The sequence below is a fragment of the Xiphophorus couchianus genome, chromosome 1 (assembly GCF_001444195.1).
Source record: "Xiphophorus couchianus chromosome 1, X_couchianus-1.0, whole genome shotgun sequence".
NCBI lineage: Eukaryota > Metazoa > Chordata > Actinopteri > Cyprinodontiformes > Poeciliidae > Xiphophorus > Xiphophorus couchianus.
Window position 1 is genome coordinate 7,569,902 of NC_040228.1, and position 25,538 is coordinate 7,595,439.

At 36.7% G+C, this 25,538-nt stretch overlaps 1 protein-coding gene across 2 annotated transcripts in view; it reads left to right on the forward strand.

Annotated features, from left to right (window-relative positions):
* nphp4 (nephronophthisis 4) overlaps positions 1-25,538 on the forward strand; it is a 168,320-nt gene that overhangs the window by 101,582 nt on the left and 41,200 nt on the right. For both annotated transcript variants that reach the window (XM_028002260.1, XM_028002173.1), the window contains 5 exons: positions 1,016-1,173; positions 3,971-4,162; positions 10,594-10,781; positions 18,786-18,946; positions 20,217-20,400. In XM_028002260.1, coding sequence (XP_027858061.1) covers positions 1,016-1,173; positions 3,971-4,162; positions 10,594-10,781; positions 18,786-18,946; positions 20,217-20,400 — 883 coding nt within the window. The remainder of the gene's footprint in view (positions 1-1,015; positions 1,174-3,970; positions 4,163-10,593; positions 10,782-18,785; positions 18,947-20,216; positions 20,401-25,538) is intronic.

Genomic DNA, 25,538 nt, shown 5'->3' on the forward strand with positions numbered 1-25,538 from the left:
AAGCTTCTTTTTTAATAGAGATAAAATGTCGGACCACATTTTTTTATTGTTGCATTTCATGTGTTTCTTTCCAATGACAAAAAAAAAAAATAATTATACAATTAGAGAGGCACCAAGAAATCAGCCTAACATTGAAATCAAACAGTTATGCTTGATCGACTGAATTTTATGTTTTCCCTTTCATTAAATGCATAAAAACAGTCAATTAACAGATAAACTAATAGAATGTAAAATAATGTTGTTTTTTTATTTTTAAAATCAGATTTTGATGCATAAATAGGGATAAACCTTTAATTTATTCATGTTCTAACCTGTTGGATTTAAAATTACTACATCATAGTAAGTGGTAGTACATCATGTGTCCTTAAGATAAGAACATCAGAGTCAGTTAAAATCAAACTTTATAGAAAACTAGGAAAACCTTATTGCTGCATCTTCATTTGTTTATTCTAGATGAGTAATTAGAATCAGAGCAAACATTGACAAGGACCAAGTAAACCCAGACCAGGGGTCTTACCTCCTCCTGTGACAAGTGGCTGCTGTGTGTAAAAGATATATATTTCCACTGTAAGCTCAGGGAGTCAGAGCATTAGGCAATTTCTAGAATCAGTTTTGACAAATCCACTGCAAGCTTTTTACTTATTGCCTCATTCTTTTAATCCAGGCCTTCATAACCCAATTTTACTTTCCATGGATCCAGTTGTCAGCTGTGTTTAGCAAAGTCGGTCCTTGTCCTGGTTTTTATTTCTCTTTGCTTGTGATTGTACTGTACTGAGTCATTTCTTTATGATTCATGTGTCTCTGCCTACACTTTTGTGTGATTGGCTTATAATTAGATAGTAGAATTTGCTTTATGCCATTCTGAGTGATGAGTGTGAAAGTGAACTTAATTAATGGGGAATAGTCTGACTTATCAGTGTGGATAAACAGAGCTGGTTCCTGATTTTCTGCCATGCTGCTGCATTAATCCTATTTATTGCATTATGTATAGATCGGTCCTTGTGTCTTTTTGTAGGCCTGCTCGGCTGTCAGCAGCATCACCCACCTGGAGATGGACCTTCAGCGGGAAGGCGGCAAAATGACCTCCAAGGACGAAGAAGGGGATCATCTTCAAGAGCTGCCCTTCACCCCCATCCATGCTCCTGTCATTACTCTGGGAGTGAATGTGCCGAGGTAGGTGTTCATGTTGTGTGTCCCCAATTGTAGCGGGATTTAATGTTACTTAAATCCTCCAGGACAGGTTGGCTGACGGTGTCATCAGCTGCTTAAAATTCATTAAGAAATAGTTAAATATTCCAAATTAGCATCATGGAATCACACTAAAATCTATGCATGATCAATACCAAATTGATCATGCATAGATCAATTTGTATTTTTGCCATACAGCACATGTTGATGTTGATATTGGGAGAGAATGTTGTTGACCAACTTGGAAGGTGCTTTTTAAAACTAGCTGCCAAACTGTATGTAAACAGACGGTACACTCAACACAGAAAGCATATTTCTTGCCAAGAATGTAGCTACAGGTTCCATTTTCTGAAGAAATGTTTCTTCAGAAAATGACAAAAGCAATGTTCTGTCATCTTCACATATCCTGGATTTTCTGTTACTTGGTTCTTGTTTGCGTTTTGAGAGTTTTCCGTTTTTAAAGGACACATCTATTTCTTCCCAGTCGTCCATGTTTGTTTACGCTGAGCTCATGTTTGGACTCAAGAGATTTTGTGAGTTTTCCCATCTGACATCTGACTATTGGTGAGGCAAATCAGTTCGTGTGTGGTGTGTTGTTCCTGCCGTGTGGCTTGACACCACATATTGTACAACCAAACCTGTTGTATCCAAGACTTTTTATCGCCATGTGTGGCGTCGCTAAGGTCTTGAAGGTTTGCCAACAATTTTAAAATTCTGCCGTTTGAACCAGGCATAAGGCTAAATAAGCATTTGGCCCTCAAATTCTCCAAGCTAGTCCGGTGTGTAATAAAGGATTAATGTGGGAAGATTCACCTCATGCCCACTGATAGGTGACAGCAGGATCATCAATATCGATGTGTGAACTGTGAATTTGTTGAAAAACTAATTCTTAAAATTGGATATTTCCCCCCACTGGATCATTTTTATCTCAACTGAAACTGTCAGTCAACTTTTCAGTTATCTATCAATTAACTTTCAGTTGGTTGATAGATAAATAAATAAATAGGATTGATTTGACATCAACTTATTAAAAATCTATTTTAATAAGTTGATGTCAAATCAATGCTACTGCAATAACAGATTATTGAATAACTCCCACATCTTTATCACAGACGCCAATAAATGTGGTCAGTGCTGTAAAATAATGTGGAGAGCCTCCACCCGTCAGGCCATAGAAAGTCTAAATCTTAAATAACCTTTTTAGCGGGTACTCAAATGTGGAGCGTCATGTTCATTGTCATCTCCCAAACTCAGTGGAAATGAAACATTGTCCTCTACAATCCAAGGCCAACTGCTGGTCCTAAACTAAATAAAAGTAGTCTCTTGATATTGTTCACCTAATTATAGCTAATGCCTTTTTTGTCTCCTAATAAATATTTGTTATGCTTGGGTTATAATACATATTTTATTCCTCCTGGTTTTAATCTTTGCTACAGTTTCTGGAGTTCATCCATGTGAATCTTGTAGTTTCATCTTCATATAGAAACATATTCGTTTTAAAAAAATATATTTCAAAATTTACCCCCCTACTTTACGTATTTTTCTCCCACCACATATACATGCGTGGATACTTAGAACAATAATTTTTCTATTCTTGTTGAGTTAGTTTCCTGAAACAGAGTACACTTTGCAAATAATGAGCATAGACACAGAGAAACAAAGCCTTGCATTGGTGAGCAGCATCTGTAAATAAGCAGCTGGCACTGAAACAATTTCCCAATCCCGGCATTTTGGATCCAGACACCATGTTGTTCAGTTCAGTGAGCTGAAACATTGTTGCCTCTTCACTCAGAGCCAGAACATCTTTTTGACTGTTTTCAGTCTGAAATGACCCACTTTTTGGAGAGGAACAATAAAGTCAAAAGAAGTTTAATCCAAGTTGCTCCGCATATCAGATGGAGCCCCTTTTTGAAATAAAGATGACGGCCTGAATATTAATCCAGAGTGACTAAATTAAGAGAGAAGTTTTAAGAAATGGGAAAGTGACATAATGCATGAAATTGATGCAGCTGTGGAGAAAAAAACAATTGATTCCCCTTGTCACTGCTGTCATTCTGATTAGTTTAATCAAGGCTTCTTTCTTTTGACATTTTTAATTACTGTCTCTACTATTTACCAAATGGACTCCGACCATGTTAGTGCCATGACATTATTGCTCATTTCTTATGCCTGCACTTTAGCCAACCACCTGTGTGCTGCATTTATCACAGCCATGGCATTCCGAGTCAGTGTTAAAAGTATAAGTTATGAATGTTACCATAGTTCTGCTGAAACAGGTGGCCACTATGATTAGAGATAACTGGCAATTATGCTTGAAAATCCTGAGGGAGTGCTTTGGCACCCACCCGGTCCCCCTCTGCTTCCCTCCCCTATAACTATTATCCTGGAGCTGCTGTTTGATGGATATTGCTGACATCCGTATGCTGTCTAATCATCGTTTCATCACATTTATGTTTAGTGCAGACGGATATTGCAACTCAAGTTTGGTTAAACGGGATGAAGTGACAAAGCTGACGTTATTGCTCAAACGATAAACATCTTGTATTAGAAAGGGTGCGGGATAAAATGGTGAAAGGTCTGAATTGATAAACAGGTGTTGTATTTTACCCAGCTCTCGTCATTTTCCTGTCTCATTTGAAGTAAATCACCTTAATGAGGCCTGTGCAGCAGGGAATCAACACATTACCGCCTATTGTTTGTCAAGCGTCAAGAACACATTTGAAGACGTCTGTGTGCCGTGCTCCAACAGATCTGACATTTTGCTTTGATGATTTTTCTCCAGCTCCTGCTCAGTCAGCTCCAGGAGCTCTCTGGCACACCTTTTCTCTGCCGGCTTTCCTGAAATCCTTGACTGCAGCGGGCAGGTGGCAGAAGTCCTGGACCCAACTGAACCTATGCCCTTCGATCCTCAGCGGGAGGAGGCTGACCTTTTACAGGGAAACCTGCTGGTGTTTGAGTTTCTGGCATTTACCAGGTGAGGTCTGCAGTGCTGTGACACATACAGCAGCACTGATGATGCTGACTCTTAGCAGCATCCTGTGTCCTCCTGAACAGTACAATACAAACACCGTATTCTCTCCATATTCAGCATACGGATCGAGATAGGTAAAAAAAACCTTCCATTTTGTCACATTATTAAAGCAACAAACTTGCCTGTAATTTAGGATTTGTTGTAATTGACCAATACACACACACAAATAAAATATGAAGTGAAACAAAAAACGACAGATGAAATTCACTTTTAAAGTCAGGGCATAAAAGATTACCAAAGATATGCTTTTTACATATTTGTTAAAATTATTATGTCGTGACAGTAGAAGATGAGACAGATGAAAAGATTGCGCTCCTCCACCTCTGCCCAGTGTTACTATTGATATCTGAAGAAATGCACCACTCCTGGTCAACCAATCAGAACCCAGAGGAGCATCTTGGTTTGATTCATGGAGATGCTAAATATGGATGGCAGACTTCATTGTTGTCAGCATATTAACAACTTAATCCTTATTATTATCTGCCACGGTTGTTGTTTATCTTCCTGCTTCTGCATATCAGAATGCAGAATAGTGACCTTTGTTGAGTATCGATGACTTACAGGTCGGGCGAATGCGACCTGGCCATATAGAAGCAGAAAAGAAAACGCTGATAATTACACTGTGTTCCAAATTATTATGCAAGTGATATTTTCTCTGATTTTCTTAAATGGTCAATGCAAATGATGGTCAGTATAATTTTCAAGTCATTAACTATTACAGTATAAATCAAATTTTACTGAACAAAGCTCCCAATGAGAACAGTAATTATTTCAAAAATAAAAAACTCAAAATGCACTGTTCCAAATTATTATGCACAGCAGATTTTCTAAACATTTTATGGATTATAAAGAACTGCAAACGGTCATTCTTTGAATGTGCAGCATTAAGTGGCCACATGTACTAAAATCAAAAGCTATTTCAATCAAAAACATCTTAACAGACAGAGTTACATGTTAACATAGGACCTTCTTTGATATCACAGCACAATTCTTGCATCCATTGAACTTGTGAGTTTGTGGAAAGTTTCTGCTTCAATTTCTTTGCAGGATGTTAGAAAACCTTCCCAGAGCTGCTGGTTTGATATGAACTGCATTCAGATCTTCTGCTTGAGGAAACTCCAAAGGTTTTCAATAGGGTTGAGGTCAGAGGTCAGAGGAGGATGGTGACCACACCATGAGTTTCTCTCCTTTTATGCCCATAGCAGCCAATGACACAATGGTATTCCTTGCAGCATGAGATGGTGCATTGTCATGATGTAGATGATTTTGCTACTGAAGGTACGGTTCTTCTTTGTGAAGAAGGGACTCTGAAGGGGCCGACCAATGATTCTCTCCCCATAACTTCAGCCCAAAAAATGACTCTACCACCTCCTTGCTGACATCACAGTTTGTGGTGTCCTTGCCGTGACGTCCTTGCTGACGTCACGGCAAGGACGTCCACCACCAATCCACTACTGCATCCATCTGGACCAGTTGCACAGCAGTCATCAGTGAACAAGTCTGTTTGAAAATTAATCTTCATGTACGGCTGGGCCCACTGCCACCGTTTCTGCTTGTGAGCTCTGGTTAGGGGCCCAGTAGTAGCTTCATGCACCGCAAGCCTCTGGAGGATCCTCCACCTTGAGGTTCCAGAGGCTCCAGCAGCTTCAAATAACTGTTTGCTGCTTTGTAAGGGCATTTTAACAGCTGCTCTCTTAATTTGATGAATTTGTCTAACAGAAACCTTCCTCATTTTGCCTTTATCTGTACAAACCCATCTTTGTTCTGAATCAGCCACAAATCTCTTCACAGAACAACAACGCTTCAGTTTTCATTAAATATCTAATGTTTTCTTACCTTGTCATACAGCACTACACTATCTGATGATTTAGGTCAGCAGAGATCCTTTCTCTTTCCTATATTGCTTGAAACCTGTGGCCTGCTTAATAATGTGGAACATCCTTCTTAGGTAGATTTCCTTTAAATGAGGCCACCAGACAAACTAATCAACCAACTCTCTGAAATTAATTATAGTGATTCAAAGAGCCCTGACACACAATACCATCTATAAATTTAATAACACAACAAAAAATGGAATCTTTATGACACTTAAAATCCAATTTGCATAATAATTTGGAACACGGTGTAGGACCACATATCCAAGTGACTTGGATGGCATTTTTAAAAATCTGATCTGTGTTATTTAGACCGTCATGAAAAGAATGGATACAAGGTGCGTAAGGACAAAAAATTAGGATTCAGGTCTCATCAGGCTGCAGAGTGAACGTAGTGAAAATCTCACTTCATTCCCACTTCTTAGATTATTTTATTTAGGGGAAAAAAGCAAAATCTATGTCACTCCTCTTTCATAATTTTGCACAGCTTTGTGTTGATCTGTCACATAACACAACATATCACATCCTAGTTAAATACACTGGAATGTTTGGTTGTAATGTGACAAAATATTTAAGGAGTATGAAAATCCACACAACATTGCTGCATTAATCTGTGGGCGATTTAGAATTGATGCATTGTGACAGAATTGATTTGTCATTAATTTACAGTGTAAAATGAACATGTCACATGATATAAACGTTTAGAATGAAAAGTAGCAGGAGGGGGATCTTATTTAGTTTTCCTCTTCTCTCAAAAATCAATTTGTTATACCATAAGCATCAATCGACCATCCATACAGATACCTCTTTAAACACAAAACAGGCAATGTATATAAAAATAACAAAAAAGTAGATACATTATTTTTGTAATGATATAACACTACTGAGTCAATATACTTCATCACATGTTGATCACATCTTATATTTTATTATTTTCTTAAAAGTAAAAATTAATCTACTCTCTTTGGTTTCTTTAGACAGATTGTTCCACAGAATTGGTCCATAAACAGAAATACAATATTCCATTTGTTTTGTTCTGACGTTTGGGTTTTTTTAAAACCCAAACAATTAGAGCACACATTTCTTTCTGTCCATTAAACTACTGGCCTTTTATCTGCATTGAGGAATTGATATTGTAGTTGGACATTTGTTTGATGGTTGAGGATAATCTCCCACATCCTGCCTAGTCACCTTACCACCTTATATATATTTTTTATATATTTCTTTCTTTATGTCTTCTACAGAGAGACTTCAATTCACATAAGTCCTCCACAAAGTCCTACCTGTCAATTACATACCCATACATGGCATGTATGCTCTGTATTACAGAGACGCCATATTTCCTGTCAAATCAGGCAGAAGAGCACCTCTGTCATTGTCCCATCAGAGAAACCTATCGAGTAGTCGTCCCATCTGACAGGGGCTGACAGTGACAGGGGGCTGCTGAGGGATGTCAACAAAAGCCTTCACTTTTAGTGTCGTTCCATCAGCAGTCCTTTTCATTTGTCTTGGCTGTCACTGACTCATCTGCGCACTGCTTTGACTCATCGTACCAACCTCAATACTGTGCAACTTTTCTCCGATTAGAGGCTTGATACATGAAACTATTTGCATCGGTTATTTATGGGTCTTTGGATTTATGCCTTTTCTGCTTGGAGCAATTACAATCAGAACCTCTAACTGACAGCACGTACACGTGGACCATTGACAGATGGGAAATTACACCAGACTCATATTCCCAAGTTAAATATTCAGACTGAGGGCTGAGTTTCATATGTCAAGTGCTTTCATGTTTCTGCAAACTCTTTTGAGTCTGAAAATGCATGTTTAGGTTGATAAAATGTCTCACCTTGAATGATTGATCACTCTGTCCAAAGTGCTTGTGGTGCACTCCTTAATGACATGTTGCTATGCATTATTATGGAAGTTTGAACAGGAATGGGACGCAAAGATCCCAAAGACTAATTTGAGACATGTTTAGAGATTACCATCTGAAATGTTGTGCTTTTTTTAAACTTTCTCTTAATGATTTTGATATTTGTATGTATTCATAATTACATATTGATATATAGTCATCATTAACATTGTATTGCAGAAATATATATATATTTTTACGTTCTCTTTAAATTTCAACCTCAATGTTATGCAATAGACTAACTAAATGTGTTAATCGGATTATAATAGTATCTGGAAAATACAAGATTTTAAAATTGTTCACAAGTAAAAATCTTAAAAGTGTGGAGGACATTAATATTCAGCGCCATTTAAGCGTCTGTGCAATTGATTCGCTTCAGTGAAGAACTCAATAGACCTATGGTGACTCCGGAGTAGATAAATAATTATTCTTTGTGTAGAATAATTTCTCATCATAAAGCTAAATACAGAGCAATCCTGGAAGAAAACCTGTTGTTTGTTGTAAGACTTGAGACCTGGGTAGATATTCTCATTTCAGAAGCAAACATCCCTAAACGTACACCAAACGCGACAATGAAGTTGCTCAGTTTCAAGCGTATCCGTTGTTTAGAATTACACAGTCAAAGTCCAAACCTAATTTTAAAATATGGGGAATGACTCGGAAATTTGCTCCCCAATCCAATCTGTCTGACACTGTGTGTTGAATGAAATGAAATGTCAGTATTACAGCAGAGAGGTACATTGTAAAAGACTTTCAGTTGTAATTTCAACAAAAAGTGGTTCCACAAAATCCAGACTCAAGGTGGGCGAAGACAAATGTTTGTGATTTTTCGTTTTTGTACAAATATGTTAAACATTCTCACTCTCCTTTCACGTCACAAGAATATAGTTCTTTTTGTTGGTCAATCCAGTACTTTGAAGTGGGTAAAAATGTGAATAGTTTTATAAGGTTGTGTTTTTCTGTAGCCTTTTACAAATGTTGGTTTAAAGAAAAAGTCATTTCCGAGAACCAATGTGGAGTTCTGCAAATTCTTAGCCATCCGCTGTATTACTGAGACTGTTCCAATATGTTGGTTTTGTGCAAATTAAAAACGTCCTGGCCTTAGTTTTACACTAGGACCAAAGCAAAATGCCTATAAAAAGTATGACTAATGCAAAAAATCTTGAAGCTTGGTACAATAAATTCCATAGATGTGTTATTTGGTATAAACCTATTATACAGCTCAAAGAAAACCTATTTCCCTGTTGTTGTGAGCGCAGTCAGGCTTGGATTCCATAAAGGCTCGCAATTTAATCACATCCTCACTGCAGGCAAGGTGAGAAATTTTGATTCTGGTATTGTTAAAGTATAACAGTAAATGTTTAAAGCCTGTGGGTAAGTTACAGTATTCTCACATAAAAAGCTGAAGACCGTGCAACAAAACACAGTATGGATTTCTATCTCAGATTTAATGACGTGCTGGTAAGAAAGCTGATTTAATTCTTCGACTTCTTTTTCAAAGCATTCTGGAGTGCTACCTGAACCCACACACTCAAACTTACAGTTAATTGCAGATCTGTGTCCTTCTCTGTTGAGTGGGGCGAGGGTGGGTTAGCTACCTCATAATTATGACAAACAGGTATGGCAGGCATTAGTTGTTACTGTGCAGCAGTATCACTGAGACAAGTTAGGACGCTGCTGCCAAACGTTGTCATTTTCTTCCTGTCTCAGGTTTTATGATTATCAATCGCATCTTTCAACAGGATGCATCTCCACTCTGAATCTGGTTTTACAATGGAGCATAGCGACCAATTGTTAACAAGCCTGTCTTTGGATTAACTTCCACTTTAAACTGTGATGTTCTAACCACCTGTTTAGTTTCAGTGCTGCTTCCTGCTTTACTTTTTCTTTTAAAAATAATTAAATATACTGCTTAAAAAAATAAAGGGAACACTTTAAGTATTAAACACCTGTTTAAGTGTTCCCTTTATTTTTTTTGAGCAGTGTATATTAAAGCATAAATCTTTTTCTATTCATCAGCTGAAGCAGCTGAGCTTTTTTCCTGAGTGTTTTTTTTTTTCAACAATTCACTGCTTAAAGTTGCTTTTTGCAAGCTCACTGGGAGTCTTTTTGGGTAAAACTTAATATTGGAGTGTTGCATTGAAAATTTGCAACAGTGTGTGAAATTGCACTCAGAGGGAGGCGTTTGTGTGAAAAGCAATACAAACCGCTGGGATTTTCTTAGTCTCAAAGGCCTCTTTTTCCTAAATGTGATTCTTTCAAAACAAAGGAAGGATTTCATTTGTATGAACTTGAATGGAGGTATATTTATGCACTGGCTTCTGAACACTACTTCCTCTTTTCCGTTGCACAAAAGCTTCCTGTGATAAGATTTTAAAGCCATTTTTATTTAATGTTTTTTCCTTAGAACTCTCTTTTATAAACCATTTTCTGAAATACAGTTTACTCTTAGTAGTATATGCTATTTTTTTTTATATAGTTTTTGTTAAAAATAACTTTTTTATAACTCGGGAATCCATCACATCTGATTACAACCTATTTTTACATGTTTTAAAATATTTCACATATTTTTGTTCTTTTCACAGAATACCAGGAGCAGGAGTTGAAAGTGACTGGCCTCGCAACATCTATGTTACCTTCCAGTTTTATCGCTTTCCCCCTGTCACCTCACAGCAACTTAAGCTGTTGACCAGCGATAAGGTTCGACCCAAAGCTAATGAGGCACTTCCTTGTGTCTTAGCCACTATCAACAAAGACGGATTTGTTAATACTGGTGAGACTAAAAGGCTGAAAACATGATTTATTCTTCCTCGCTGTTGTTTACATGTATTTTTATGGAGGTCTTTCAGGTCAAGATTGGCGTTTTTGATTTCATAGTTTTTGTCAAAATATCTTTATGTATTTTTGTGATAGTGCTTTTCATGATGTAAATACTGGCTGTTTTACCTTACCATCAAAAAACTCCCTGTCCCTGCTCATAATAGGTCAAACCCTTTTGCAATCCCTGACAATGACTAAAAGATTACCATCTCCACTTTCCTTGTTACCATTGTGCATTAATATCCTCGAACTGTAACCATGTTCAATGGTGCTTTGAGGTTATGCAATGCTCCAACACTTCTCCTTCAGTCAGCTGAGTGAAGTCTGAGTCTATTCATGTAGTAGCTAATGAAATGGATGAGATGTTACAGCTTCTTACACAATGTGATACTGAGCACACAAATGACCCTCCCCCACCCCTTTCCACATTACCCTCAAACTCATACACCTACCGATGTCTTCATTCCCAAGACACTCTCCAGTCCAGCTCTGTCAATATTTCCCTGTCTATTTATATTCACCTGATCATCTACAGACAAATGCTCGACTGCAGAGCCTTTTCTTCCTTGTCTTAGGAAATAACCTCAAAGGTTATGATTTAACAAGATCCTAATTTGTTTTTTGTTTCCTCAGATGTCGATTTCTGATATCTTTGTTCTTAGCTGCTTTATTTTATTGGCTGCAAAAATAACTTTTAATTTAAAAATGGCTTAGCCTAACTGTAATAAACAAATGTATATAAGATTCTGGAAAATGGCAGAATAAAATGAAAATATTGCAATGTTCTTTGTAGATCTGATGCCTTTGAATAAACTACACAAACAACTGAGAAAAGAATTCACAAAAAGACATTATAGAAAATCTTACACTCTTTCTTTTATGTTTAGTGATTTTTTCTGACTCGCTGCCAGAGGGATTCCTGCGTAAAGCCCAGTCCATCTGGAGTCCAGAGCTTTGTGTTCAGAGATACTAGTCCCTCTAGATTTTGTTTGGAAAGCTGTCAGAATTGAATCGGACATCTAAAACAACTTTTAGTCATTTAAAACTTTCAGAAAAAGAAACTAAAACCACAAATTGGTTACTCTTTACTTAAAATGAAAACTTTAAGTATTATTACCTGCATTTGATTGCTCAAATGCAGGTATGTTCATCCCTAAATCATTTATAAACTTGATCCCTAAATCACTTTTTGTACACTAATAGCGTATATAAATGTCCCAAATGAAGCTGCTGTACTTCACTGGTTATGATCTGCCAATTTTACACATTGGCAGTATAATTGAGATTCTTCTCTAAGGCCTCTAATATTGAGTTTTTGATTTTGTATCCTTTTATGCAATGTTATCTGCTGGTTATCTGCTGTTGTTTCCAGGACTTTTTTTTTTTTTTATTGAGATTAAGTTTTTTATTAATTTCTTTTTTACAAGCATAAAACCTTTTATTCAGTCATTTGCTGACAGCAAACAGACATATAGTTAGTTCTCAAAATAGCCATAAGTAATCCCCTGCTGAAATGACTCCTCCTTAATTGACAAATCACTTACTGCACACAATATCAGTCATTATTCAGTATATTAGATTATATTAAAAATTATCTTGAATTATCTTTAAGAAAATAACACAATAAATAACAAAATTCATAACATAATTCATTTTCTCATAAATTTACCTAATTTTTTATTCATGTTGAAATTTCTGTGAAATTACAATTTAAGGTTGGACTTATGGATAAGGATTTATATTCACAACCTAGACAATTCAGTTTTTTAGATATACTACATTGCATGCGCCACGGTTTGTGAGCACCTGTGGAATTCAGCGTCCAAAGACTGAATGCATTTCTTTCAACTGTTATATGTGAAAGAGAAATATTTAGAGTGAGATGAGAAGAGAATTGGAAGAAAACTGGATCAAAGTTTCCTTCTTTTAGTTCTATATTTAAAAGCTATTCAAGTTGAAATCACATGTCAAACTCAAAAGAAAGAACATGACAGAAGCAATCAAACTTCAAATGATTCCTAGAATTGAGCTGGTTCGACTTGGAGAAAACTGTCTAACTGTGAAAAATACAAGGATTTCAAACAAGGCAGCAAATTGTTGAGATGTTTCTGACTCCTTCACGGATTCAGATTAGAGATTAGAGTTGAGATATCAGCCTCGACATTTTGCATCATTGACCCTCTTGTCTTTAAAATAGCTCTTACCTTCTGGAGCATAGAATGAATCCTCGAATCATGTCCTCTGATATGATACTATCAGTCGAAGGTAAAACCAAAAGCAGCTTTGAAAAAACGGTTTCATTTATTTTGAGAAAAAAAACTATCTAAGCCAATGTAACCCCTTTGTAAAAAAAAAAGTATTCACTCCCTTTGTTATGTCATGAATGAACTATGAGGAGCCACATTTATTTGGAAACCTAAATTTAATTTCTCAATACTTCCAAACCCGTTGTGTTGGGTCTATTTTAGTTCCTAACCTGCAAGGAATCAACCAATTTCAGAGGTAGAAATAAAAGGATTCCTCAGCATGTCCCTGATTTTGTCTGATCTTGAAGGCGTGTTTGGAGCTTTTTGCTTCTTTCTTGTTTCCCCTTGTGGGAAATTCAGATTGAAACAAAGCCAGTTTGAGCCACAGACAATGTACCAACTAAAGAGGCATTATATATAACCAGCTGGCCTTGTGTGTACATGTGTTGTACACACAAGGCCAGTTTGTGACACGAACAGATTTGTGTCACAGACTAAATGAAAATCAACAACAGTATTTGCTTTTTTCTCTTAGGATTTGTAAAACTGAGATGTGTGTACATATTCATTAAAAAGAACAAGTTTTTACTAATTGAAACCAAACATTAGATGATCTGTTCTGTAATAGATAAGTTGGTCTTGTTGGAAAAACAAGGTTTTTTGGTCAAAGGGTAACTTAGACATCAGTAATAACTGATACCATCTAAAATGCAGTAAAATCAGAATCCTGCAGATAGTTGCTTTTATGGTTCTGCTTTCTATCTAAGCTTAAAACTGCCTCACTTTTGTAAAAGTGGAAATGTGATAAATCTTTAGTTGCAAGTGCAATTGGGTGAGACAGACCAGTTTTTATGTCTTGAAGTTTTAGTGTTCTTTCTATTTTTCTGGTTTAGCTTTGTCACAACAGTTATTTAAAATGGATATTTGGTTGCAAGAACTGAAAGCTTGATTTGTTGTTTGGTATTCACTCCACTAAGTCAATGCTTTATCTCCTTCAGCAGGAATTACAGCGATAAGGCTCCTGTGTTATTCTTCTATAAATTTTGCAGATCTTGCCTTAGGATTTTTGGATGCTGTTTAAAGCAAACCTGCTTCACATTCTTCACACTGAAGAGTTAATGTGGAGCTAAATGTGCTTAAACTAGATGCTTTCAAGGTGTGTTCTCATAAACCTCTTGGATGTTGATTTAGTTGTGTGTTCATCAGGGTTATTATCATATTGAAAAATTTCATCTCTGCCTAATTGTTTTTTTTTTTTGAAGACTGAAGCATGTTTTTCTTTCATTCAATAACTTGTTTGGATTTCATTTCTATTTTCCTGGTGATGGCAAACATAGCTGTAAAAGATGATATCTCTTGTGTGATATTAAAAGACCGGTCTGTTTGTTGTCAAATTGAAGCCAGTCTTGTCCAGTTTTAAAATATTTGCTTTGGTACTGACACCTACTAAAAGCTAAAGGATTTTCTGTATTTCCCCCAAACTGTCCCTACATTCTTGTCTCATTTTGTTTGATCAAGTACCATGGAGTCTCAATTGTTATATAACAATTCATATACTGAATGAATTGTAGTATAAATTAAGATGCATCTGATATCCCTAAATCAAAGCCTTCTGTAGAAGTCACATATAAATCTCAAAACTTAAGAATATCATAAGAAAAACTTTTTTTGTTACTCATTTCAGAAAATGAAGCTCATATCTTATGCAGATTAATTCTACATAGTGAAATATTTTTGGTATAATATGAAGGTTTCATAAGAAAACTTTTATTTGAACGCCTGACAGACATTAAAATAAAAATACCTCTAAGCCATTTTTATTTTTAATGCCTCAGAGGTAGCAAAAGCCAAGTATTTCAGAACATTTGAATCTTAAATAAAATCAATAAAAATGATATTTGAGCTAAAATGTCAGACTTCTAGAAAGTGTGTTCATTTCTATGAACACAATTTGGTTGGACTGCTTTTTGCATGAATTACTGAATAATCTAAGTGATTTTGAAAAGAAAGTCTTAAGAAATCACTTGAAACAGGACAAACCTGCAAGAAAAGTTGTAAGAGGCTGCAAAAGATGGGAGACTTTACAACAGGACAAGAATCCTGAACAACTGTAACTAAGCATAATAATTTAAATCTAAGAATATTCATGTGTAAGAAATGCCCAGTTAAAATCCAGACCAAAATCCATCTTACAAACTGTAGGAAGGTTTGGAAATGTATTAAAAGAGTCATTTCTAAACTCTTTTAATCATAGCTACTGCTTTGTGTCGGTCTATTGCATGAAACCTCAATAAAATACATCAAAATTTGTGGTTTGAATGTGAAAAACTATTAGTTTCTGAGGTATATGCTTTTGGGGTTTCTGGTTCAGAAGTTACAGATTCTTTTTAGTGACATGTTAAATGAATTTGCTAAAACAAAAGAAAATAAATAAAAAGTTACTCTTAAGAGTTCAAAATAACCTTTTTCAAGGTTTTAACTTTTATCCAAGCCATTTTGAGGGCAATTTTCAAATATTTTCATAGTTTTACAAATAAAATCCTAAAGCATATCGGTCCAAAGCAATAAGACTCTAAAAAAGTACCTCTTGTTAAAGCAGTGTACACTTTTCCTTGCCTCTGCATGTTTCTAGGTTTAGCCTGGGCCTTGCTTTATGCTGGGGCTTGCGTCAGTCTCAAGAACTCTAAATACGCACTCTGCATCCACGCTGTTTTCTTAGCCTGGAGCCTTCACCGTCTTGTTAGGCTTGTTGATCCCCAGCAGGATTTTCAACCCAGGCGAGCGTGCTGTGCAAACACCAAACAGGCCATCCAGGTTAGGGGGACGTCTGCTGGGTGCCGCTTTTTGTCGGCAGACCTTGCTGCACACATGCAACCCCCTGGGCCAGATCTGTCAGCTCTTCCTGTTTCTGAGCAGAGATGCAGCTCATCCTGTCTCACTCTCACACTCTCCCTCTGCGATCTTATTGCTACTCGTTTACACCACACAAACCAAGAGCATGCTGGGAGAATTATTACTCTAAGTGGAGAGAGGTGCCAGGTGGTTTGGTGGGAAAAATGTGGATTGGAGGAATGAAGAAAGGAAATGGTCTAAAGGAGCAAGATTTTATGTAATAATATTGTCTACCTTGTAAAAAATTCATAATCCTCTTAGCAAACTTATTTTGTAAAAAAAAACAAGATGGCTCTTGTGCACTCTTGGGTTATTACCAGCTGTATTTAGCTGCATCTAAACCCAACGTTTATATCATCACAACCTTAATTCAACAGTTGCTGTCTCAAAACGAATTAAATCAAGTCTGATTAGTTTCTTTCTGAGGGGACAGAACATAACTATAACTTTTGTTATTGTAGCTAAAAACCCAATGACACATGTGAATGAGATTACACAGTCATGTTCACGAAGGACATGACATTGATATTCTTTTCTCTGACAAATTATACCATCTAAAAAGATAAAGAAACTGTACCATTTGAACTTTTTTAACTCCAGAAAGTGTTATCAATTTAAATTTGCATTGTTTTGTTGAGTGGTGTATCTAGATTAAAAATAATAACTATTTCCTTGAAGACTTACTGAGCCATCCTTTCTTGCACTTTAATGCTAAGCATTTGGTTTCAGTGTGGCAAACTCTGTAGAGGAAGCCCTTCCGTCCCTCTTCCTCATGGGTTGTTATTATTACTCCCCTCTGTAGGAGTGAAGACATTTCAAGGCTCACAGCTGAACCGTAACCCACTAAATGTGCTCTCTAACAAGGGAGACATCGCTCTGCAGAAACACATGCAGGAGGGTCCTTGCAGAGAGCTTTCTGAGGGCTCTGGAGAGAAGCACTTTCTGTTCTTTTTGTAATTTTGTGGAGGAGAAATAGAACATTCTTGTCTAGTACCTTAAATGCATACTCTATGTGCTGTAGGTAAATATAAGAAATCCAATCCAAGTATATAGAAACTTGTAAAGGAGAGTAAATTCTATCAAATGTTTTTTTTTTTTTTTTGCATGCCTGAAAAAAAAAAGAAAATGAAAATGGTTGGGATTTTGATTCTGTATCACCCAGGAAAGAAGCTGCATCTCATATTAGACTTTTTTCCCTATAGACACCTTTGCTACACTGACACTTACATTTTGTTACACAGAATCTTGCGTAACATGAGTTTCAAGCATGAAAGCTCTGTCTTTATTAAGATCACTTTAAGTCTCATTGTCATCATAAATAGAGTTGCAATTCCCATGCTGTCTTAAGGAGAGAAGTTGCTCTTAAGTAGGATTTTGCTAATATTAAGCAAAGACAAGATGATTTAGAGTTTATATTAGCATACTATCAGCGATAAGCAGGATTATGAATTCCCTGGAGCAAATCTCTCCAACTTTGGTCCACTAATTCATATATAAGCACCTCATTGATACTACATAAAACTAACTTTGCTTTTTTCCCCTCAGTAACAACTGAGAATCTTAATTTACAGAAATCACAAGACACTCAACCGAGTAATACGAGACATTTTTAAGTTTTCATTGTTAGATTAGGTTAGTGGAAATCTGCTGTTCTGAGATAACCAAGCAAAGCCCCTATGGAGCTCTTTCCTGAATAAGTGATTGTGAGGAGTACAAACATGATAGTAACAGGGAAAATAAACAAAGAATGGAAAATATTCTTTTGAGTTTGTGGAGCTTTCTGGTCTCTTTAACTGAATGGGCTTCTTACCAAAGCTCCTCATTACATCACGTCTATTCAGCCGGTGGCTGCACTGTACTTTTATCCCCAGGGAGTAAAGGCAATGTCGAGGCTTTGAATCGAGGCTGGAGAGAAGCTCTGGGCTAGAATTCTGATCATCCAGTTACCTCCTAGCCTCTCGCTCAAACCTTTGATACAGTCGTGCATAATACTAACACACAGGTTAGTTTGGGGTTGTGGCAACATGCATCCTGTACCAGCTCAGCCTGTTGTACAGGTCCATTAATGCATCTTGGGTTTTTTCCCCCTGCTTTTCTGCTTAAGGTATTCACAGTTTGCATCCAGGATTTTACTCTGAATACATTCTAAGTAAACAATTCTTTAGCTTTCTGAACGGCTACAGTGTGATTCTCAGTCTGGATGTTTAACACTTTGTTAGGCAGAAAGGAAACTTTCATTTCTGAGTCATGAATATCTACTCGCCTTTGAAACGTTCAGTTTAGATTTCTTAGATGAAGATACGGCTTAATCAAACAGTTTATCTTGAGGTTTTTCTGAAATTGTAAGCGGCTTTTGTCGTCTTGAATTGTCGTAACCTTCAGGGGTGGCTGACATTGTGGAATGGCTCTGTGCTCCCAGGTTTCTGTTCTCGGTTATGAAGCCTGGTGACTCTCAGTTGACAGATATATTACCAGCTCAGTGGCATCCATAAGGTTGACAGCTGAGTTGCCTCTTAATTTTTCTTTTCTCAAATTTAATGTCACCATTGTGGTAGGAAAGGGGTAATATAAATATTTATGATCAAGCATTAAATATACACCTTCATGTTAGTGAGGGGGACTTCCAGGTTCACACATCCATGTCAACACGTTAGCCAAAAAAGTTCAGTAAACCCAGCAATACTGTGCAATTTTGATTACAAAGAAGACAATTTGGAAGTGTGTCCTACATAGATACTATATGTTGATAATTAGAAAAGAACACGTTTATCTGGGTCTTCAAATAGACTTTTTATGAAGTGTTTTGCCTTCTTGTCAAGGTTCTCCAGGCCTGCAGATTCAGTTCAGAGTTGATGACGATTTCTTGAGGCCAAGAGAAAAGCGCTGGTTCCTCCGCCACCTGGCCCTCCATACCATGCACATCGATGTTTGGGACAGTGAGTCATTGCTCCTCATTGGTTCTACCGCCATAGAGCTCAAGGTAAATAACTGAAGGTTGGATGTCAGACTAATAGCTATTAGAGACACATTTATCAATTTTTTTTTATGATCCAGTTCTAATAAACTAAAAGAAATGACTAGTGGGTTGAATTTATTTTTCTTGATCATCACATTGTTGTGAGAGAGAAGTCACTATAAAAACAAGATTTTACTATGTTAAATCAAACTAAATGATTTTGAGTTCACAGTTTAACCTCTTGATATGCTATTGTAGCAATTAGTGTGGTTTGATACGTTTTCGTTACTAAAACACTAGTTTTAGTTTCTGTGCATATTTCTGAGACTGTACATCATAACTTTAGGTCTGAGATTTCCAAAACACTGTTATTTTATTATTATTTATTTATTAATCTCATTTTAAGTCCAAAGTGTTCTGAAACTGGCAGGTTAAAATCTCAAACAAATAAAGATAAACTTCCCTGTACTCTCTTCCTGTTATTTGCTTTAAGTGTTGCTCTCTTGATCTGTCACAACCTGAACAGACTGCAGACATGTTTTACAGAATACATTTTCCTTTTAAATGGGTTCCTCTGACCTCAGTTTGAAATTTATTACATATACTTCAGATATTGTTGACCCTTATTTTTTTTAGCCAACAATAACAACATATCATAAAGCCTCGTAATACTGACATATGGCATATTCAAATAGGAAACTCAAACAAATATATCAATTTTCAATAGTGTTTACTGTCTGGATTGCTACAAGAAAGCTCTTGCCACTTTCTTTAGTGGCAAGAACTAAACAGAAAACTACATTTCATTTTAACTCTTTGTTTATGGTCACAAGCACTACAACTATTAACAAGATAGAAAGTACCAAAATATCTGCTATTCGTTGGTCAATTGTCTATGAATAAACATGCTACTTCATAATGCTGCTCCGGTTCCCTGTGATAGTGGATTAGATCAACACATTTTTTGGCCTTTAAACCCGTTCAAAAAGTAGAAGACACGTGTATCAGACAGATACGCTCTTGTGGACCTCAGTCAGGCTGAAATATGCAAAACTCTTCATCACACAGATCTATTAGAGGAGTTCAGAAGCGCGTCGGGCTGTTTCACCCTAGCTTCATCAATCTAGTTTCATTATCCAAATTGAGACGTTTTTCTTTCTTTCATTGGTTGGTTGGTTTTTTGGTAAATTCTTTCTTTCTTTGTTTCTGTCTTTTTAAAAAATTTTTTCTGTCTTTCTTTCACATGCTATGTACAACTTTGATTCCTGTTAATTTGTACATTTTCCCTCCCCAGTGCTTGCTGCGTCAGGGGAAGCCCGCCGTCCAGGCTCTTCACGAGTTGGAGATCCTGACCACAGATTATGTGGAAGAGGATACTTTACTGCCTGACGCAGATCAGCATCTGCGTTCAACATCCACCGCGATGACAGTTTACACCATTGTCAGAGGACGGCTCCACATACGAACGGGCAGCATAGGCAAGTACAGAAAAACTTTTATTTCCCATTCAGAACTCAGATTGTTGGTGTAATTATTGACACCTTTACAATTAAATGTCTACATCAAATGGGACTATTTTGTAATGTAATCAGAGGTGTCTGAAATTTTTATTTGGGCCAAAGTTGTCAAGTCAAAAGTAATATAATTTTGAAAAAAATGCAAAAAAGCCTACCTTGATTCCTTTTAGTTGTTTTTTGATCGACTAAACATCGTATATTTTAACAAAAATAATGAACTAGTCAGATTAAAGGGAAAGCAATGATTAACTTTAGATTTAGGAAGGAAGGAAGATAAAATATTGAGTTGTCCTGCTTAAATAAGGCAAGCCAAATCAACACTCTTATCTCCTTGTGAAGATGAAAATTTTTTAATCTCATCTACCCACTTTTTCAAGAAAAAACTTACAAACAGGTTTTGTTACTGGTAGACTTGGGAGAGCCTGTCCAGACAGCCCAGAAGAGACTCTATAAGGAAGTCCAATAAGGAAAGCTCAATGTCCTTAGCCTCATAGTTTGGGATACACCAGAAAACTTGGGGTCTAATCTGGGCTGACATGTAATAATCCACAAAGCAAGGCAGGGCCATACCCCGCCTCTGCTCCCTAGGCAGCTGCAGGGTTTAGTATTTCACTCTTGGACTTTTATTACTCAATATGAACTTTGAAAAATGTTTATCCCACTCCCTAAATTGTTTTGCTGGGACCTGCTCAAGGAGTGCTGCGGAAATCTACATCAGTTTTGGGAGAACATTTATCTTTACTATTCAGATTCTGCTGCCAAGGTTGAGGGGAAGCAGGCTGCAAATGCTCACTGTGGATTTTCTTATTTATTCGTTTGTAGGTAATGTCATATGTGTAAAATTTTTTATCATTAAAACACCTAAATGCTCTATTAGAGATTGGTTCCAGTTGAATCAGTAACTACCCATGAATTGTTTTGAGTGATCAAAAAAAAAAAAGATTCTTTTTTTTTCTGGCTGTGTGTAAAAAGATGCATATCATTCTTCAAATGATCTCTGAATTTCTTCAAATTAGTTTCCTTAAACTTTTAACTGAAAAAAAATCTAAATTTTACATTATTTCATAAAGCTATGTAATCAGTTTAAATTAGGTGAAAGCAGGACTGAGTCTGGTGATGCTATTTAAAAAAACGTTTTTAACAAAAGTGTCCCACCTCACACTTTGTATTTAAAGCATGCTTTAAATACAAAGCTTCCTTGTCTTTAATGTCGTCTGGATACAATTGTATCACTCAACACAGATGTTGGTATCAGATATCGATGGGATTCAAATGAAATTCAAAGATGTAGCATCACGACCTTAAAGACTTCATCCTCAAATGTCTTATCTGCCAACATCTTTGTGATTTTTTTTGTAGACATTGCACTTTCATAACTTTATATGTGTATAAGAGCAATTTTTTCTGTCTTCTCATCTGCTGCTACTGATGCAAATAATAATGAAGAATACGGTTTAGGGAGAAAAAACCATCTAATCTCCCAGGCAGATGTTTCATTGTGGATTTCTCCAATACTGACTTCTAAAGGAGACTAAACCTCCTTCTGTCTCAAAGGAACACAGGAAAGAAGCAGTTGTGTTTGCTGGCTTTTGAGCAAACATCCTTGTTCATTGCATCCCAAATCATCCTTTTACATCCAAAATGTGTGTGGGCATTAATTATTCAGGATATATTGGTTCTTTAGAGCTTGGGATTATGAATGAATGTTGTCTCTTGTTATTTGAGTGTATAGTTTTGAAGTGACAGTTAATCTCCACCACTGGGAGGACAGAGGTGTAGAAACTTGTAAAGCAAATGGTGCCAAAGCAAAAAATGTCTCACTGCGATAGTCCCTCTCTGTCTGGCAACTGAACGCTTTTCCTCTTCCCTCGCACTCATCCAATTTGGGCCTGGCACGCCCCTGCGGCGCAATGGCAGCTGACGATAGCTTCCTTGCCATTAATCAACTGCTGAAACGATATTCCACCTCATAAACAAGACGTCCTTTTTCAGGTTGAAAAAACTCTTCCTACTGGCATTGTTGAAGCTTAATATACCAGCAAGTTCTCATTGTGCTTATCACTGAAAGCAGGTTAAGAGTGGGTCGGGTAACGGGTTATTGGCTGGGATGGGGAGAGGGGTTTTTGTCTGACATGTAAATTCACATCAATGCTTAGATATCTATCAGGGCCGCCTGGCCGACAGTCGGAATAAATTTTGTGAGGGCATCGCTCACAAAAGCGAGGTCTTTTATTTGTTTTTGCTTCCGTCTGCTGCTGCCTTTTTCATATATTCACATCCGTCTTCACTCTTCATCAGTGTCTTTTCTGTTTTCTCCTGTTTCTTTTTCCCCTTCCACAATTTCTTTTTTCTTACTGGTTAATCCAGCTGTGAGATGTAATAGATTGAGTGAGTCATGAATATCAAACAATTTAAAGATCCCAAAAACTCATGGCTACACATACATACATGCAGACAAACATTGCCTTGCGTACTTCTACGCTTAAAACTTTCAATGTTGCTGTTTTTTTATGAAGTGTAAGGGAAGAGTTATGTATTTAGCATCTTCTACACATCACCCTGAACACACCATACCAATCTTTAGACATGATGGTGGCAGCATAATTCTGAGGATTCTCATTATTAGCAGAAACAGGAAAATGTTTAAGGAATGAGGGATGGAGCTGCATACAGAACATTTTTGGAAGAAACTCTTTTAAAGGCTACAAAAAACTTGAAACTAAGGACGAGGTTCACCTTTCATAGGACAACAAACCCAAATATACAGCCAGACCTAAAGTGAAATGGTTTATATTTAAGCATAACCATGTCATAAGAATGGTCCAATCAAAGTCCAGACCTAGATCCAAATGCATATTTGAGGCAAGACCTGTAAATGTATGCTCATACAGGCTTTCCATCAAATTTGCCTGAGCTTGAAATACTGAAATGTCAGTATTCATTTCTAAACTTTACCTTAAAAACACTTTGTTTTGATCTACCAAGTAAATCCTGATGATGTAAATTGAAATCTTCTGTCGTAGCTAAACGAAGGGGGAAAACATTTTAAAAATTATAAATGAACAATGAACACAAATCATCAATCTCAACTGTTTTTTTTGAGTTCATAGTTCAGTAGAAGGTTAAACAATTTCCAGATGGAATCAAAAAGTGTGACTGACCAAGCTGTGACTGATGACGTACAGATGCACCTTTGGGATTCCAGTTTAAACTGTGGGGTAAAGGACGGCGTTAAGGGATTTATCTCTATGAATGCAACAAGGGAGGAGTTGTGTGTTTGGTAGAAAGATGTGCTAAGTCAGAATGGTGAGTTGAACAGCTTAATGGTATGTCATAAATTCCCGAATATGTCCTTGAGCCTTTCTAAGGTCCAGTTTATAGAAAATGGTCCAATGTTTCTTCTGATAAACATCCCTGACATACTGAAGCCAGTTTTGATATGAGATATTTTCCAACAAATCAGCCTGCTTGATAACCTGCAGGGTTACTCAGCTTACTGCAGGAGCGGAGACCCCATTCCTCTCTGGCGCCCAGCGCTGATGGCTCTGGGAGGCGTGATAAATGGTGTGTAAGGAGACCCAGGTGTGGCCAGAGCTGATGGTCTGTCCTACAAACCAGCTAAAGCTGGCTGACTTGTCTTTCAGATGTGCTATTCTCAAATGGTCATTTGTTTGGGGCTACAGCCAGGATGATTTTCTGCCGTTTCTCTCATTGATTAGCTGTCTGTCATCATGACTGGCAGGAATTTAACTTGCATGACAGTGTAAAAGATCTACTTAATTGCATACCTGCTTATTCATCTCTTGTTAAACGGACAGCAGACAGCAGGGCAGCAACCCTATCCCATGGCAAACAGGGATTTCACTCAAGCATAACATACAATGCTGCCTGGTTTTATTGCCAATATTAGTAGAAAAAAAGTTGTAGACCAATACGGAGACATCTTTTAGATTTACTTTATGTTTTATTAAACACAGCTTCAGGTCAAAACCGAGTTTTTAAATCTTTAATTTGAAACAAGCAAAGATGTTGCAGCAGGGGTGTGCCTTGTTACCTTGTAAACTCGGTGCATAAATTACACTCAAAATTTTAAACACCCTGTGTTTTGTACACGACAAACCTAACAGAGTGGAGGGACAGCAATTTAAACTCTCCCACTGAGCTAAAATAAAATGAATACACATAAATAATGCACTCAAGTGACACAAAGATCAGAAAAAGGAGTGAAACTGTGTTAATTTATGAACATTTGCAAAAAACTGTTAGGTTTTATATCATGTACAAAGGAACTTTAAATGCCAAGTCAAAAAATCTTAAAAATGAAATCAATGCATATTTCATTTTCCCTGATCATTGCACTGCATCTATTAAATGTTTTTTCTTCACTCACCCACCTTAAATGAAGATGATTAGTGGTATTTCAAGCAATATTTAGAGGTGGGACTGTCTTGGTTGACATGGTGATGGAAAGAAATTGCAAAACACCCAACCTTCCTCACGCCACACAAAGACCATCATGTCATGCTGATGGTAAGTTAATGGAAATACTGATTTGATCTGTTTTCTTCTTCACAGTTCTACAGTGTTATAAAATTGTCCCAAAATAGGATTTGCCACAGTCGTCTTTAGCAAACATTCTTTTTTCATTCACTGTGTTCCCGTTATACCGATTTAAGCTTTTTATTTATTTATTTATTTCTTAAATTTGCAGTAAACACAACAATACAGATTGCTTAACTTAAGTCAGACTTGAAAGAAATCTTTTCCTTTGAAAAAGGAGAACTCAGCAGGAGAGCCGAGGCAATTAAATGCCTCATCTGTTGTACGAATGAAATTAATGCAGTGCAAACATTAGCTTTTTTCAATTACTGTTGGAGGCATTATGGCCAGGATAAAAAAAAAGATATTTTAAAACTATACACATTAAATTACATAATCAACTTAATTTTTCTCTAAGCTATTAAAACTCTAAAAGCAACAGAGTGCTGACTACATACTAATATCTAATTTCCTGTTTTTGATTCATGGATTCATGTTTTATCTTTTTTTTTTCTCCGAAGAGTTTTTTTTTTTGCGGCGCTAGTGGCTCGTATTTTTGC